The sequence below is a fragment of the Culex pipiens genome, chromosome 2, assembly GCF_016801865.2.
Source record: "Culex pipiens pallens isolate TS chromosome 2, TS_CPP_V2, whole genome shotgun sequence".
In the NCBI taxonomy this organism is placed as follows: Eukaryota; Metazoa; Arthropoda; class Insecta; order Diptera; family Culicidae; genus Culex; species Culex pipiens.
The window spans coordinates 70,697,507-70,714,692 of NC_068938.1; the positions used below are offsets into that span (position 1 = coordinate 70,697,507).

At 38.2% G+C, this 17,186-nt stretch overlaps 1 protein-coding gene and 1 long non-coding RNA gene across 11 annotated transcripts in view; one reads left to right on the forward strand and one right to left on the reverse strand.

Annotated features, from left to right (window-relative positions):
- Positions 1 to 17,186, forward strand: part of LOC120422628 (ankyrin-3) — a 143,290-nt gene that overhangs the window by 80,785 nt on the left and 45,319 nt on the right. For 8 of the 10 annotated variants that reach the window (XM_039586185.2, XM_039586159.2, XM_039586134.2 and 5 more), the window contains 2 exons: positions 1,147 to 2,174; positions 5,970 to 6,086. In XM_039586185.2, the coding sequence (XP_039442119.1) occupies positions 1,147 to 2,174; positions 5,970 to 6,086 (1,145 nt within the window). The remainder of the gene's footprint in view (positions 1 to 1,146; positions 2,175 to 5,969; positions 6,087 to 17,186) is intronic. The other 2 variants (XM_039586165.2, XM_039586171.2) reach the window with 1 other exon arrangement.
- Positions 1 to 17,186, reverse strand: part of LOC128093127 (uncharacterized) — a 126,496-nt gene that overhangs the window by 58,856 nt on the left and 50,454 nt on the right. The window lies entirely within an intron of this gene.

The following is a 17,186-nucleotide window of genomic DNA, read 5'->3' on the forward strand; positions in this document are numbered from 1 at the left end:
CTACACATTAGTTTATCCATATTATTTTCCATACAAATTTGGCTACTGTCCATACAAGAATGATACATGATAGTTCAAAAATCTGTATCTTTTGAAGGAATTTTCTGATCGATTTGGTGTCTTCGGCAAAGTTTCAGTTGATACACGAAAACTAACATTTCAAAAAGGTCAAACATTCAATATTACCCACATTAAAGTGTTAGTCTTGATTTAAAAAAATTTAAAATATTGTTTTCGAAAAAATCGGAAAATTTCACGTATGTTTCATATTTTAACATTGAAAATTGGACCATTAGTTGCTGAGATATCGGCATTATAAAATGGTGGGTTGTTTGGGTGAGACTGAGAAAACATCGATTTTCCTGTTTTTAAATCTTTGCATGGCATCTCAGCAACTAAGGGTCTTTTCAAAAAGCTTTCCAAAAGTGGGCAAACTCATTTTCAAAAATGAATAACTGCGACTATTTTTGAAAAAGTTACCTAAAAATTGCTGCTTAACTTGAAACAGTGCACTTTATCAAAATTTTAATAAGGTACTTTCCGATTACAAATTCGATTTTACATACAAATGAAGTTGAAAAAAATTGGCGACCAATCTCTCGATTTTTTTGAAAAATCAGTATTAATTCAAAAATTCATAACTCGGTCAAAGATTTTTTGCACATTCTGAAAATTTCTGAAAAGTTGGAATTTGATGTCCCCTAAAACATATTAAAAAAATAAAAATACTGTTTCTACTAAAATCAAATTTTAGTTTTATCAAAAAGTGAAATTAAAATTCAGTGTAGTCCTTATCCATACGTACAACTTTGCCGAAGATAGTGTAAAAAATCTTTGACCAAGTTATGAATTTTTAATCAAAAAATTCCTTCAAAAGATACAGATGCTTACATTTTCATACATCATTTTTGTATGGACAGCAGCCAAGTTTGCATGGAAAATAACATATATGGACAAACTAATAATGCAAAATTGCTTCTTTGGGCATACCGAAGGGTTGGATAGAAAAGTAATTTCGAGGAATACCTTGTCTTCTTTGTATATTGAAAGGGAATGTTATCCTGAGATCTACAAATTTGCATGCCTATTTGAATTGATAACTAAAAAATGTGACCAACAAACTAAAACCTGCTTTCATCGTTCCAGAATCGGCAACGTCGACATCGTGATGCTCCTGCTGCAGCACGGTGCCAAGATCGACTCCGTCACCAAGGACAACTACACGCCGCTGCACATCGCCGCCAAGGAGGGCCAGGACGACGTCCTAGCCATCCTGCTGGACAACAAGGCCAACATGGAAGCGGTCACCAAGAAGGGCTTCACTCCTCTCCACCTGGCGGCCAAGTACGGCAACCTAAAGTGCGCCCAACTCCTGCTCGAACGGGGCGCCCAGGTCGACGTCCAGGGCAAGAACGGCGTCACGCCGTTGCACGTTGCTAGTCACTACGATCACCAGAAGGTGGCACTGCTGCTGCTCGAAAAGGGCGCCTCGCCGTACTCACCGGCCAAAAATGGCCACACGCCGCTGCACATCGCGTCGAAGAAGAACCAGCTCGACATTGCCAACACGTTGCTCGAGTACAAGGCGGACGCGAACGCCGAAAGCAAGACCGGCTTCACCGCGCTGCATCTGAGCGCCCAGGAAGGCCACCGGGACATGTCCCAGATGCTGCTGGAGAGCGGTGCCGATCCGAACCACGCCGCAAAGAATGGACTGACCCCACTTCATCTGTGCGCACAAGAAGACAACGCGGAAATCGCCAAGACCCTGCTCGACCACAACGCACAAATCGATCCCTCGACCAAGACCGGCTTCACCCCACTCCACGTGGCCGCTCACTTTGGCCAGATCACCATGGTCAAGTTCCTGCTGGAAAACGACGCCAACATCGAAATGAAGACCAACATCGGTCACACCCCGCTGCACCAGGCCGCCCAGCAGGGCCACACGCTGGTCATCAATCTGCTGCTCAAGAACAAAGCCAATCCGGAAGCGGTCACCAACGGCGGTCAAACGGCCCTCTCGATCGCCGACAAGCTCGGCTACATCACCGTGGTGGAAACCCTCAAGGTCGTCACCGAAACCAGTATCACCCAGACGGTGGACGAGAAGTTCAAGATTGTCGCGCCGGAAACGATCCACGAGACGTTCATGTCGGACTCGGAAGACGAAGGTGAGTTCGGGATATCCCTTTTTTTGTTTAGATACGGTTTTTTGGGACAGGAAAGGTTCGCTTTAGTACTGTGCGAGAGATGTCCGTCTTTAGAGCTGCTCGTACCACCTTGGGTGTTGTGTACGTCCCTTCCCTTTCTCTGGCTGTCTCTTTCACTCTCTATAGGGGTATCTGTCTTCTTGATGAATGGCTTATCCTGGTCCATTTTGTCGCTTTTTGGTTGGTGGTTGGGTGCAGTTCTAGGACGTACAGTGGTAAACTAATATTATTAAGAAAAAGCACAGTTTTAAACAGAAGACATTTTGACAACAAAACACAAATCTTCCCGGTCATGGTATATCATCATTCGACGACGATGATATTTTTTAAATATCTCATGGGAAATGGAAACACAATTTCTAGCATCCTTGTGATTGTGTGTCTGGCCGGCAGCGAAGTTATAGAAAAGTATAGTTGTATCAGACTTGGATTATGTTGATACAGATTCAGATTCAGCAGATCTTTTTTTCATTTTATGTCGTTCATTTTTCTCTTGAAAAATTGACAAAATTAAAACATCTTGAGATTGTTTTCGTCTGTCGAATGCAACCTGAATTAATTAAATTGTAGAGTTGCTTTTTTTTACCTTAAAAGCCCAATAACAGTTTTGTGTGTTTCCAGAGCTCTGAAAGTATCAATTTCTCACATTATATAAATAATCAATTTGATTTTGTCAAGTTGACTAAAAACGCTGAATTCACCCTTAGCGATGTTTTTCAAAATCAATATATTTGGACTAATTTTGAATATTTACAATCGAAATGTATTTAATAATATTTGATAAAAGCACAGTTTTTAGGTGATGACCATTCAAAAAAAAGTTTCAATAATAATAAGAATATTTTTGTTTTATTTTTCATAATATCCAGAAATTAACAATCTCGAAATGCATTTTTTGAAGAGCAAAGATAATTTCCTGAGAAAACGGACAATTCGATACTGAGAAACAGCCTTGCAAAATTAGAAAAAAACAAAAACAAAAAACAAAATATGATTTTTATAAGCAATCAAAATTAGCAATCAGGTTTCATATTTCGATATTTCTGAGTTTCTTAGTGAAATTTAGCTTCGTTTCGAACACAAATCATTTCATGTTTAACTAAATAAAAAAAAAATAACACATTTTGAAGGTAATTTGTATGGTTCAGGTCCGCAAATATGAATAGAAGCTAAATTTAAACTAGGTATGAAGCCGCATTTTTTTTTGTTTTGCTTTTTTATCACTTCTTAAATTTGAATTTGTTTTTCGAGATTTTATTTTTTATTTTTGGTTGGCTAATATTTTACAGTTTGCAGGCCACGTGGCTTATGCATGAGCCCTAAAACTTTTTAGTTTAATATTTGGGAAAAATGTGTTTTTTTTTTGTCGGCCTAGCCTTCATTCTTCAACACAAGATATTGCGGAAAATATTTGTTAGAATGTTTTTTTTTTCTGCTATTTTTAATTGTAAAGATAGTCGAAATTCACACAAGTTTCCAAATCTAAGTTAACAAAAAAAATTAAGCACCGTCAACTGGGGTGAATTGGGACACATGGAGCGAATTGGGACAGCAGTTTTAACCATGTTAGAGCACAATATTTTTATTTTTCTGGTCGGTTTCGGATAGAACAGACTCAGACCAACAAAATGTGTACACCCATTTCCAAATTTAAAACCTCTGCTCTAAACACTGCTGTCCCTATTCAGACTGTAGTCCCGAATCGCCCCAGATGACGGTATAATTTTAAATTTCCATCAGAATTAAATACTTTCAGTCCACTTGATAATTTTCGAATGTTTTTTTTTTTTTCTTATAGCGGAATTTAAAAATATCTTTCGGAGCAATGTTTGAATAATTTCATTGGAATAGTACGTTTAGAGAAATTCGTTTAATGAAATTCTCAAATTTATAAAATAATAATTGTTAAGTGATTCAAGGGTTCAAAGAACAGAAATCACTCACTGATCGCCGAACGAATCTTTGCCGACTGGAGCTTGGTCTAGCTCTAGCTGCCTGTATCTTGGTCAATCGCTTCACTCAGCGATACAAATACTTCGCGAGTTTCTTTGCCTACTCCGTCTCCGTCGACCCAGGTCACAAACGAATATGTTCAGAGAGGAGAGAATCTAACAACATACCAGCCGGCGCTCTTTTGACCTGCACTACCATAGTTAGCCGTAAATTTGTATTTGGCAAGGTGGCAATTGCTGTCAAATGTGTCTTTGACATCATTTGACATTTTGTGTGTTATTAAGAAAATTGAAAAACATTTTTGATAACATTGATTTTAAGCAGTTTAAAAAATGATCAAAACAAAGCCGATCGCAGACCATATAAGTCGGCTTTGAGCGACAAAGCGCAATCAGCCTCTCTGAGCCATTCGCTATACTACTCGATTGGAGTAAGAGGGAGAGCAAAAAGAGAGTATTCAGTAGCGATTGGTGTGGAAGTGACAAACAGTAGGAAACTGAAGTTTTCAAGTTGCTTGAATTGGAAATCCCAAAAAAAATCTAGAAGAGAACAAAGATCTCAAAATATATCCTGGAATGTATGACTATCTGAAACATCCTTATCGTGAACCGCTCTAATTTTTAACCAAGCAAAAAGTTGCCTCTTTTCATTTGCAACAACTTTTCGAAGACACCAAAAATATAAAACAGTTTCCTCATGGCACCAAAGTATGTTATTACATTTCGTTCAATGTGTTTTTATTTGTGGATTGAAATATTGCCAATGGCATTTCCAATATTTGAAGTCAAACATTTTAGAATAAATATTTTAAAAAAATATTGTAACGTGTACTATAAGTCAAAAATTCTAAACAAATTGCATTAAAAATCTAAAAATAAACCAGCAATGCAATCGACCTTAAAACACCACCTCTACCATGTTCCACCCCCTTGTGGGTGTCTCATGACACCACACCACGAAAACACGGAAGAAGCCATTAACTGGCCCCAATTTACCGGCGGTGAACGATTTACTTCGTGTCACCTTCTACCCTCCTGCAAAACCCCCATAAAACTGTCAACCACGTTGGCCAACCAAACAGGCGCGTGTGCGTGGGTGTGTAAAATGCAGTAAGTTTCCTCAACTCAACAGCCATCGAACCCTGGAACTGCACCCCAACCAAAAACCAACCAAATAATAAGCCGATATTAATTGTGTGTGTGTGCGCGCCTTAGTAGTTGATCATAGTCCTAAGAATGTATAATATAACAGCTGGAACCCTACCGCAATTAACACTGTTTCTTTTTTCTCTTTTTTGTTTTGTTTTCTCTTTCCCCCCTTCGTTGGACATGCATTTCTCCTTGTTCCTTCTTGAATTTCACCTTTTCCTCCTTTTATTATTTCGTTTCATTTTTCACGCTTAAAAACATAACAACACTAACTATTGGCTGCTTAAATCGTGCGCTCGTGTGTGACTGTGTAAATATTGGTGTGAATTGCAAATTCATTTTTACAACAACAAAAAACTGTTAATGTAACGCGCACACGTTCGCACAAACTCACAAAAAATGTAACCAACTTGTGGGGATCGTGTTACAAACAAAAAACACGACCCTCCCATGTGGAAAACCTGGACATCCCCACGACTTGAACACAAACAAAAAACGCCTACATTTATGCAAAACACCCACCACCACCAACCTCCCACAACACAACCACACACCGACGCCGGGCGTCGTCACGTGTGGACGCCCCGCCGACGCCGCACATCACAAACAATTCACACACATTCACACCAATACACACATACAAACTCAAATACAGGCGGAACAGACGACGGCAATCTGCTGACCGACACGAACGTTCTGAGCGCCCAAACTCAGCAGTCGTGCAGCAGTAGTGGTGTTATCAAGTACTATCAGTCGCAGATGCGTTACACACGTAAGTGCAGATAGAGGGAGAGCAATTGTGCCGTCACCCATCCACCCCCACCGTCCGTCACATTTTTGTTCACGACTCTTTTTTTTTCTTCTCTCAATTAACAAACTGGTGTGTAATTTTATTATGCTTCCGAGGAAATGGAGTGTAACATTTTGAAAGGGTGTTTTGTAACTAAATTTCTAACTTAAAAAAAAATTCAAGGAAAAAAAATCAGAAAACATTCTTTTCTAACTAATCATAACAGCACGCCCTTTTCAAATGTTGTCACCCCGCAAAAAACATGTGTAAACTCGCTGTTGTTCGTTACTCATCTCGCACGTTTTGATTGAGCACCACAGCCTACCTCTCTTGTTCACACAGTTCTATCGTTGATTCTGTTTGGTTTCAATCACAGTTTGTTGTTGTCACCTCACCGCTTACTACACTGGCGCACTGCAAGTACACTCACTATCTGTCGGTCCGGTTTGTAGAAAAATAGTGTGTGTTTTTTTCGCTATTCGTCTGTGCTAATATTTACTTTCCGGCGCGCGGGAATGTTCGTGCCTGGTTTCCCGTCATCAATCGCTTGGAGTATCAGTGTAATCTATTTTTTGAGTTACTTTTCATTTTACTTGATTTTTTATCAATATGAATGTTTTATGTAAATTTATTAAAAATCACACCATTCTGTGTAGTTTTGCACTTTTCGCTCCATTTTGTTTATATCACAATTAGAAAGTTTTTAAGTTTAAATGTATCAAGTGAGTACTTCAAGGCAAGCTGACAAAAATAAGTGTTGCTCTTACTCTAAAGCGCTGGTAATAAAAATGTAATTAAAATAGTCATTTTTCCGTAATTTGAAAAAAGGATAAAATAATGTAGAACGATTTTGTTACTGCAATATATGAACACTTTTTTGTCACAAGTAAAAATGTTGAAGCAACACATTTAAAAAAAAATGATTTCTATCAATGTTTTGTTATTTTGTCAAAATTCTAGTTACATTTTTGGTTGAAAATTCGGAAATTCATTAGAAATAAATTCATCAGAAACAATTTTAAATCGAATTTTAAACTTAACCCTTTGAAAGCTACTTTTTTAAATTTTGTTTATTTACGCGTCAAAGAACATGTGAAATTTCCATCAGTTTCTGGTGAATTTCTCATTATTAAACTTTTTTTCCCCTGCGTTTAAAATTTTGAAGCATGTTTGTGTTTATTCAAAAATCTTATGAATTTAAAAAAAAATTATGTACAGTATCACCCAAAAAATTGTTTCCGTCTTGCAAAACAACTGATCTAGTGTAGAATGCATTTTAAAACACATTCAAATGTTGAGACTATGGTTTGTTATTTCATTTTTTGAATCGTTTTTTTTTTATAATTTGAAAATACTTTATTCGGATTCCTGGTGAAATTTATGTAAAATTTCCAGAGGAATACGTTAAAAATATTTTTTAAATATATGCTCTTTGGTCCTGACACGGTCAAAACGCAATTTTAAGTTTTCATACGACTTTTTTAAATGTTTGCCTGTTTTCTAAAAAAAAAACCTGTTTTCTTCGGTCCTCAAATTATTTTACTTTGATGGACCAACTAATCACCTTTCATTTGCGTTTAAGACAGCTAAAATCGGTTGAAAAGGCGCGGAGTCATATTTTTTTGGAAAAATGTGGATTTTGCGAAAAATTTAAGAAAATTGACGCAAATTGCCGTTTTAAGGACCACCCTAGCACAATGTAGGTAATGGCCAAACCAAAAAAAAAACGGGTGTAATTATTTAAGCCAAGGAACCCCCAGAAAAAATTTAAGCTCGATCGGAGGACTGTTTTTTGGTTTATCGCAAATCCCCCCTCCCCAGGTGTCCACAAGATTTATAGACAAAAAACGTCTTCTTTAAATCGCTAATAACTCGTCAGGGTTAACTCGTATTGTTTCGCAGTAGAGCGTTCAATTTCCCGGGGTTACAAATTTCACGGGAAACGGGAAATTTTCAACAAATTTCCCGGGAAATCCCGGGAATTCCCGGGAAATTTTAAATTTATTGAAAATTGTTCTAATCTTGGTTCTGAATCATATTTTGCATCAAAATTGAATAGGACAGCGACTTTAATGGTTAAAATAAGTGTAAAGATCAACTAATAGCTTGACTGCATGTAAAAATTCATACAACTACAAGAAAATGTATATTTTTCAAATTTTATAAGCTCATAAAATAAGTCAAAAAATGATCTCTGGTATTTTTTGTTGAGAAGTATTTTTCCATCAAAGTGTTTGGACAGTAAGTAAAATGAATCCATACTCCAATTATTAAAATTTCTTTAAAACTTGCCTCTGTGACAAGTTTGAGAGAGTATGAGTTAAGTAGAAACAAATAAAATCATTCAGAAATTTTTTTTTTCATAACAAATAACTTTTCTAAACAAAGTTATAGGCTGGTTTCAGCTCTTGAACAAAATTGTTAAGCTTTTTAAAAAAAAAAAAAATCTGACATCTCGTGCTTGTTTTACTTCAACTACTCAATGTTTTCACATATTTGGAGCTAGTTTTGAAACCATGATTGCATTTTTCGGGCACCTGTTAAACAATACAAAGTAGTATTTCAATGATTTTTTAAATGTTTTTTTCCACATGGTATTCAGGTTTATAATTGACTTCTATTAAAAGTTTTTTTCATAGAACGAAAACATGATTCAAATTATACGATAAATTGTCATCATCCCACTACCACTCTTCAATTTTTTCATGTTTTACCTTCTAACACCCATTGTTGCACCAGTGCTCCATAATTCTTTTACTTTAAATTGAATTTTTTTGAACGAATTGAAGTATTTCTTCTTGCAAAAACCTATTTGAAATATTTAATGATACCATTTTAATTTTCATCTAATTTAATTGAGTTTCTTAATTTTTTCTAGAGCATTTAAAAAACTTGGGTCCAAAAAATTAAGAAAATGTATCCTTTCGCTTAAATTTCGGGAAAATCCGGGAAATTTACAAATTTCCCGGGAAACGGGAAATACTTTTTTACGGGAATTCCCGGGACGGGTATTTGGACGCTCTATTTCGCAGTCTTCGACAAAATTGTATGTCAAAAATTTTACATAAGAAACTCATACTTGACATTGGTCTGACACATTTTACGTTAAATTTTGGTGGAATTTCGAAATTTTCGCTTTTCCCAATACATTTTTTGCGAATTTTTCCATACAAATTTCAACGATCATAAGCGACGTTTGAACCATAACACCTGTAGCCCCAACGGGGTCAAATAAGTTGGAAATGGAAATTCACCGGCTCATACAACCCTTGGAAAAAAAAGTTGGAAATGCCTTTTTTATTATAACTTAAGGTAGACGCATCTGATTTGGTCCTACCTTGTTGGAGGTGATTCTTGACATTCTTCCGGATCGAATGAAACAAGAATCATCCAAATCGGTTGAGTTTTCGCCGAGATACAGCCGATTGAAGTTGCATTTCCAACTTTTTTGACCCCCTTGGTGCTTCGGGTAAGTTTTGACCCTGTTGGTGCTACAAGTGTGAACCGATTTGGCATATTTACTTATTTTCACCTAAAGAGTCAAGCCAGGGGGTAACTATTTAGATTTTCCAAAATTTTAAATTTTTCTTGTCCTCCTACTGCACATTAAGCATGTAATATTAAATGTCTTTTCTAACCATGTCGATATGCATGCCTTTGTATGCGATTTTACTATTGGATTTATTGCTGTGTAAACTGCCCATATTTGAAAATTCGGCTATTATACCAAATCAAGTAATCCGAGAAAAACGCGTTTTAGTGTTTGTCACAAAATCTCCGTCAAGGCAATTTCCCATAAGAGTGGCATATTAGCCGTTTGGTTTTTTGCATCGGCAGCCAAGTCTAAACACTATTTCAGTAAAATTCAAGTTTCATAAGATGCGTTGGAACATCCTCTACCACCTGGTGCTTTTATCTCGTTTTTGCCTAAAGTGGATATTAGCCGTTTTTTCAATGATGGGCAGTAAAGGAAATTATTTAAAAAACTTAATTCTCCAATGTTAATACAGCCAATTTGAATGGGTCAAATCATAAGAAGCTTTTACGACGAAAAATATGTATCGCAATGACTAAACAAGAAAAGGATGATGAACTTTTTGTTTGAGCTAGATTACAATTACAATTTATATTTATAATTTATAGTTATAGTGACATCCACTATTTAACTACATTTTCAAAAGAAAAACAATGGCAAGTTAATTACATGTCACCATGGAAATTCTATCTTTAGTTCAAAACAAATCGGTGAGCGCGCAGATTTTGTTCCACATCGTTGCAACCAGCTGGATTGAATCTGTGAATTTGTGTGTACCCACACACACCGGTTGCAAAATCATCAAAGTTACTAAATACATGCAAACAAAAACGGGTGCGAATTTATTTCCGTTCCGACGGAGAGCAGCGATGCACACATGCATTCGCTGGGCAATAAAAAGCATTCCAAGATGAGCGCGCGTCCCCAGTTTGAGTGCGCTGACTTGCATTTCGAGATGAAATTTTACTGGAAATTTAAAATATTTAAAAGATGCAACATTATTTAATTATGTTTGAAATATTCTCAATTTTTCGATTCAGCATATTAGAATATTGTCATACTATCCATTTTAAACCATGAAAGTTATTTAGTGTGTCATCTAAACACAGATCACAACTTCATTCTCGAATCAATTTGTTAATGAATTCCGTCATGTCGCGAATCAGCAAAGAGGGCGTAACTTCAAGTCCATTTCGCTGTGGTTTACACTCAGCGTGACAGACGCACGCATTGACAGTTAGTGCGCCCTGTCGCTCACGCGTCGCCACTAATCTTAGAGGGCCTACCCAGCCAGACGCTGCAAGAGGTCTCCGCGGTGTCAGGGGAGCCAGGAATTTGAGAGATAATTTGAAAAATGCATTCCCGTGCCGCCAAACACGAGCAAAGCGGAAGCTATAAATAAAATTGCCACTTCTTCGGACTGTGGGGAGGACCTGCTGGGGAGGAGGCCATTAGTTACGGAATAGTTCGATCTCTACGAGCAAGGCTTTACTCGGTGTTTGACGAGGGACATACACGAAGCGGGATAGCCGCAGTCAAAATGTGTTCGGCCTTGTATTTGTCAAATCAGATATTTAATATTTGAATTGGGTACTAAAGCCCTATGTAAATTTTTATGAACAACTGTAAAAAACACGATAAAACACTATTTGTGATCACTTTTTTTCATTTTAATGCAAAAAAAAATTATTGACAAGACAATATTTTTTCGATGGATTAACTATGGTCCCCTTGGAACAAGCTGTCAAGTAGGACCTTTTCTGTCAAGAAGGACCGTTAATTTTTTTTAAATTGAATTAAAAATCCATTTTAAATCCTTTGCGGTAGTTCAAAGGGTCATTGCACAGTGTTCGGAATGGCAAAATTAAGTGGAATAAATTGATAACTCCTTTATTTGACGTCCTAGCCAAATGGTGTCTTCGGAAGAGTTGTTGTACTTGATAAGGGCTATCTTTTGAAGTTATTGACATACAGGGTGACGACCTTCCAGGGTGTCAACCAAAAACTAACTTTGTTGGATGACGTTGTAGGGCTTTGGTGTCTTGGGCAAAGTTGTAGAGGAGAAAATTTCATGAAAGTTTGTCGAAGGCACCAAATTTGTAGCTCTTAATCTACTCGAGATATACGCCATTTTTGCAAAAATGGTCCAAAAAAGCACTTTTTTGGTGATAACTCAAAATGTTAGCATTTTAGCGGCCTACTATGTTCTGAAGAGTTGTTTATGACATAAAATTACACATCTTTGCCGAAGACAGCAAAATGTTTTGAGCCTTTATTGAAGAGTTATAACCATTTTTATGTGATTTTGAGCCTATTTTCAAGTTGCTATGTTTTCAAAATGGCGCATTTTGGCGCAAAACCGAACAATGCACCTGAAAGTACACACTTTCAACTACATTTCCTGAAAATATCTCCGTGTCTATCCGTGTCTATTTTTAGATATCTCGATTTGAATTTGACGGTTTTTAATCAATTTATTTATATTTTAAAGCGGAATCTTATGGAAAACGTGGTAATAATCGGTAAATTGATAGATTTTTATGGAAAATACATTGTTTATGCTTAAAATTATGACACACATTCTAGAATTACGAATAAAAACAATTTTAGCCCAAAAATAATGTAAATTAAAATTTTAAATAATTGTTCGTATTTAAAATTAAATATTTCCTTTTATATTTGGTCAGTTTAGAAAGGTTGTCGTATTTTTTTATAGACAAAGTATTTTCCATAAAAATTGATCAATTTACCCTTCAATTCACCGATTTTCAACTCGTATTCAATATGATTTCGATTAACATTTATAAATAGATTGATTAAAAACCGCCAAATTCAAATCGAGATATCTAAAAATAGACACGGATAGACACGAAGATATTTTCAGGAAACGTAGTTGAAAGTGTGTACTTTCAGGTGCATTGTTCGGTTTTGCGCCAAAATGCGCCATTTTGAAAACATAGCAACTTGAAAATAGGCTCAAAATCACATAAAAATGGTTATAACTCTTCACTTAAGGCTCAAAACATTTTGCTGTCTTCGGCAAAGATGTGTAATTTTATGTCATAAACAACTCTTCAGAACATAGTAGGCCGCTAAAATGCTAACATTTTGAGTTATCACCAAAAAAGTGCTTTTTTGGACCATTTTTGCAAAAATGGCGTATATCTCGAGTAGATTAAGAGCTAAAAATTTGGTGCCTTCGACAAACTTTCATGAAATTTTCTCCTCTACAACTTTGCCGAAGACACCAAAGCCCTACAACGTCATCCAACAAAGTTAGTTTTTGGTTGACACCCTGGAAGGTCGTCACCCTGTATGTCAATAACTTCAAAAGATAGCCCTTATCAAGTACAACAACTCTTCCGAAGACACCATTTGGCTAGGACGTTAAATAAAGGAGTTATCAATTTATTCCACTTAATTTTGCCATTCCGAACACTGTGCATTGTACTCAGAAAAATAAGCTTTATCGTTATGAGCAATAATATCACAAATTTAAACTTCATTTTAGGACCCAATTTTGGAAATGATTGATGAATGAGAGATTCTTTTTTGGCTTGGAAAGAGCGAAGTTTTTTGACTACAAATCTAGAGTGCTTATTCAAAAGGTCCTATGCGCCATGGGTTTCCTGATATATTGCTAGGACGGTTTGAAAATGAAAGCTAGAAATATAAATAGTCATAATGGCATTCTTGGTAGAACAAGGTATGTCTTGTGTGTGTTTAGACCAATCCAATACTCGCTGGCCGGCAGCGAAATTATGGGAAAGTATAGTTTGATTAGATGCTGCTCCCAATGCCCATTTCAGAATAACAGAGAATTTGGCGGCCAAATTTCGAAATCATTCAGCATTGGATGATCACTTTTTTTTATCAAAATATCAATATTTTCTATTTTTTTTAAATTGTTGCTATTTTTCAGGTGAGACCTTATAATGTTTAGTTTTTTACGTCATGTAAATAAATTATTTTTGTGCTGCATTTGAACATCACAGATCAGGAGATTTGTTGCCTCACATGGTACTAATGATAATTAATACTTGAGCAGTCATTAGTTTCTGTGACAAGCTGGAAGTACACAGTTTGGTGAATGATTAATGAATTGCAAACGTTTGAGTCATTTGGCTGTACCAACATGCAGGCTCAAATGTCGTCACAAGTAATTTGACTTGCTGGTTGATAAAGAACTTTGATTCAAGTTGATTCATCAAGCCAAGGGTCGTTGAAATTTCTCATTAGACTTTGTAGATCAATACAGTTTGACCTTCAGCCAATTTTCTTGAACAACAAACCATCTCTTTACTCTCAAATTTTGCACACATGAGTAAATAAATCAAATCCGCCCAGTTCGTGCCATACACATGGGCACGTTGATTGTACTCCACCCCAACAGCCGACAACCAGCAGTGTCAGTGTCAGAGCTTGATGTCTCAGCTGTGGTCTTCGCCTAGACACTACAATCATCTGTATTTGCCTATGGCGTAAGCGCCACACTTCACGGAGACGCCACCGGCGACAGATCTTAGCTTAGACTGACTGACTTGCACTTAAGTCACTTTTTGAGAGACTAATTCCAAGAAGAAGACGCTCGAGACAAACCGGAAATGAGCTCAAACACGCTTGGACTTTGCAGCGCGAAATTTGCCGGTGTGCGCCTAAGTTGCGCGGTATTTGTTTTCATTATCTTTTCTAAACTCGTAAAAATGTCTGACAAAATGTCGATGAAGTCGTTCGAAAATGAAGCAATGTCGTGCTCGGAAGAGTACGTAATTTCGAGTTTCTTGTTCAAATTAAGATAAACAATTGTAATTTAAAAAAATATTATCACAACTTCAAAAAAACATTACCCTAATCCGAAATTACCATCCCTTCCCCCTTTCCCCATTTTCACGAAGCGCAGAGGATTCACGCCGAAATCGCACGGTCACGAAAAGTTGGCGCGTTTATTTTTCATCTTGTTTTTTTCTCGTCTCTCTCTGTTTCGCGGCCCAAAACGGAGCCGCCTGTCGTAGTGATCAGCTCGACTGTGTGTTAGAACCTCTGCTCGTGACACACGATCAACAGTGAGTGTGTTTTGGGACGTTTGTACTGGTGGATTGGATTGTGGAGATGTGACTATCCCTTGGTCGAAAAATAAATTTATTCAATTCAATTCAATTCGGTTTTATTGGTGAATAATCAAGATACAATGAGTTATTTTGAAGTGCATAACAGAGTTTTGGAGTTCCTTACAGCTGTGTGTTGCATCATAATCCATTTAGGAACAATTATTTCTTTAACTAAGGCACTAGCAAGAGTAAGAAAAAACTATAAAAAAAAACTTACAGAAATTGCAAAGGAAAGGGGATAGAGGAAGAGAAAGCTTATATCTAGATCACAGGTAATTTATCATTTGTAGATGTGTTTGATCATCAGTTCCCCAAGGGCCAGGAATTGTTCTGCCTTGTTCCGGCAGCTCCGAAACCGCGTCATCATCTCCCCCGCGAGAGCAAAGAACTCCGGCAGGGTGAAGAGATCTTCCCCGGTGACTTCTTGCTGGGCCGTACTGCCGCTGCCGGCAGCGACCACGCTGGCAAACGATCGCCCCCAGCCAGGATGGAACGCTGAGTTGTCCGCTGGAACCGTTCGCTGGCCAGCTGCAGGAACGGCTGCACTCGTACTTCGCTGAGGAGGGTGGGACGCTGCTGCTTTCTTCTTCCTCTTTTCCTGCTCCTCGAGGTAGGCCTTGCGCGCGATGCATCCGCGGTAATTGCCGGTATGGTTACCGTCACAGTTCGCGCACTTTACGCGCGGCTTGGTTTGTTCTGCCTTGTCCCCCAAGTCCGCCTTTCGTGGCAGTGCGCACGCCTCCGAGAGGTGTGACTCACCGCACTTCACGCAGCGGGGTCGGAGGTTGCAGTTCCGCGAGCCTTGGCCGAATTTCTGGCAACGGTGGCATTGCGAAACGTCCGTCGGGTTCTTGGTGTAAAACCGCCAGTTTACCCAAAAACCGTCCAACGTCTTAGTCCGCCGCAGGTCTTGGATCTTGACAGTGCCGCGGTCGAAGTACAACAGGTACAGTGTGTGTGTACCTGTTACCGTTGTCTTGCGCGAGAGCACTTTAATCTCCCGCGGTTTTATTCCGGCGTCCGAAAGGTGACCCTTCAGGTCGGAGATCGGACGGTCTTGATAACCCTGCAAGACGACCTTAACAGGGGGCTTCTCGGGGTTGAATGTGTAGAAGTTGAAGTTGCTACGCTTCAATTCTTCAAACACCTGGTCGAAGCTCTTTTTATTCAGTGTGATCACTTGCACTGCCGACTTACCGATTTTCAGACAATATCCGAGGCCTTCCAGCAACTCGTCAACATCGTCCGCCAACGTGTCCAAAACAAAAATTGGAGGTGGTCTTCGTTCCGTTGGAGAATTATTCTTTTTTGGCGTCGGCACTTATTCCGTGCACGACCATCGTCGTCGTCGTCGTCGGTAGTGGTGCTACCGTCGGTGTTGTTGTTGTTTTCTTCGTCGTCGCTCAGCATCTGAAACTCGTTCCTGATGGGAATGTTGGCGGATGTTGATGTGCCACTGGTCGTGGCACCGGAGGTACCCGAACGGGTTCGCACTGGTGATCTTGGAACATATCCGGGGTGTAGTAACTTTTTGTCGATTCCTTCTGCGCTCACGCTCCCCTGCGCGATGGCGGTCGACACGGCGTTGGTTTGTTTACCTTTTTGCACACGGCCGGTAGACGAACTTCGCGGGTTTTTCGAGGCCGCACTCGAACTGCCACGGCCACGGCCGGCCTTTGGCATGCTGGAGAAGCAAACTCGCGGGTAACCACAATCAATTACGGCGAAAAAAATCGAAAAAACGATGGAGCACTGAGCACTAGCTGCATGCTCTCGTGCGTACACGGAGGGAGCTGTGAAAAATAAATTTAAAATTTAATTTGTGAAAGAAAATTAACTTAGCTTAACAATTCTATATTTAAAACGTTACTTAATCCACCTTTGGGTGGTTGGTGCCTTCCTCACATTCATAAAGTGAATACACTACACAGCCTCTAAAAAGTGTATAAATAACACTTATTTTTATCAAAATATCTGAGATCCGGCCTAAAAAACAGTGTATTAAAAACACTAAAGTACTTATAACTTTTGATGGGGTTGTCAGATCTTCAATCTTTTGGGCTCGTTGGAAAGGTCTTTTGATTACCTATTCAATGATCGGTCGCATGGTAGATCCGTACAACTTTTTCATCAAAATATTTGAGATCCGGCCTCAAAAAAGTGTATAAATAACACTTAAGTGCTTATAACTTTTGATGGGGTTGTCAGATCTTCAATCTTTTGAATGCGTTGGAAAGGTCTTTCAAATACCTTTCTACCAATATATAGCATGACGCGTTTTCTTACAAAAACCACCCTTTTTACAATCTTTCGAAGTTTAGCTAAAATCGTTTTTTTAGCATAACTTTTGAAGTACTTATCTAAACTTCATAATATTAACTAGGGTCTTGTGGGACCCCAAGACGGATCGAATGAGACCAAAACGGTCCAAATCGGTTC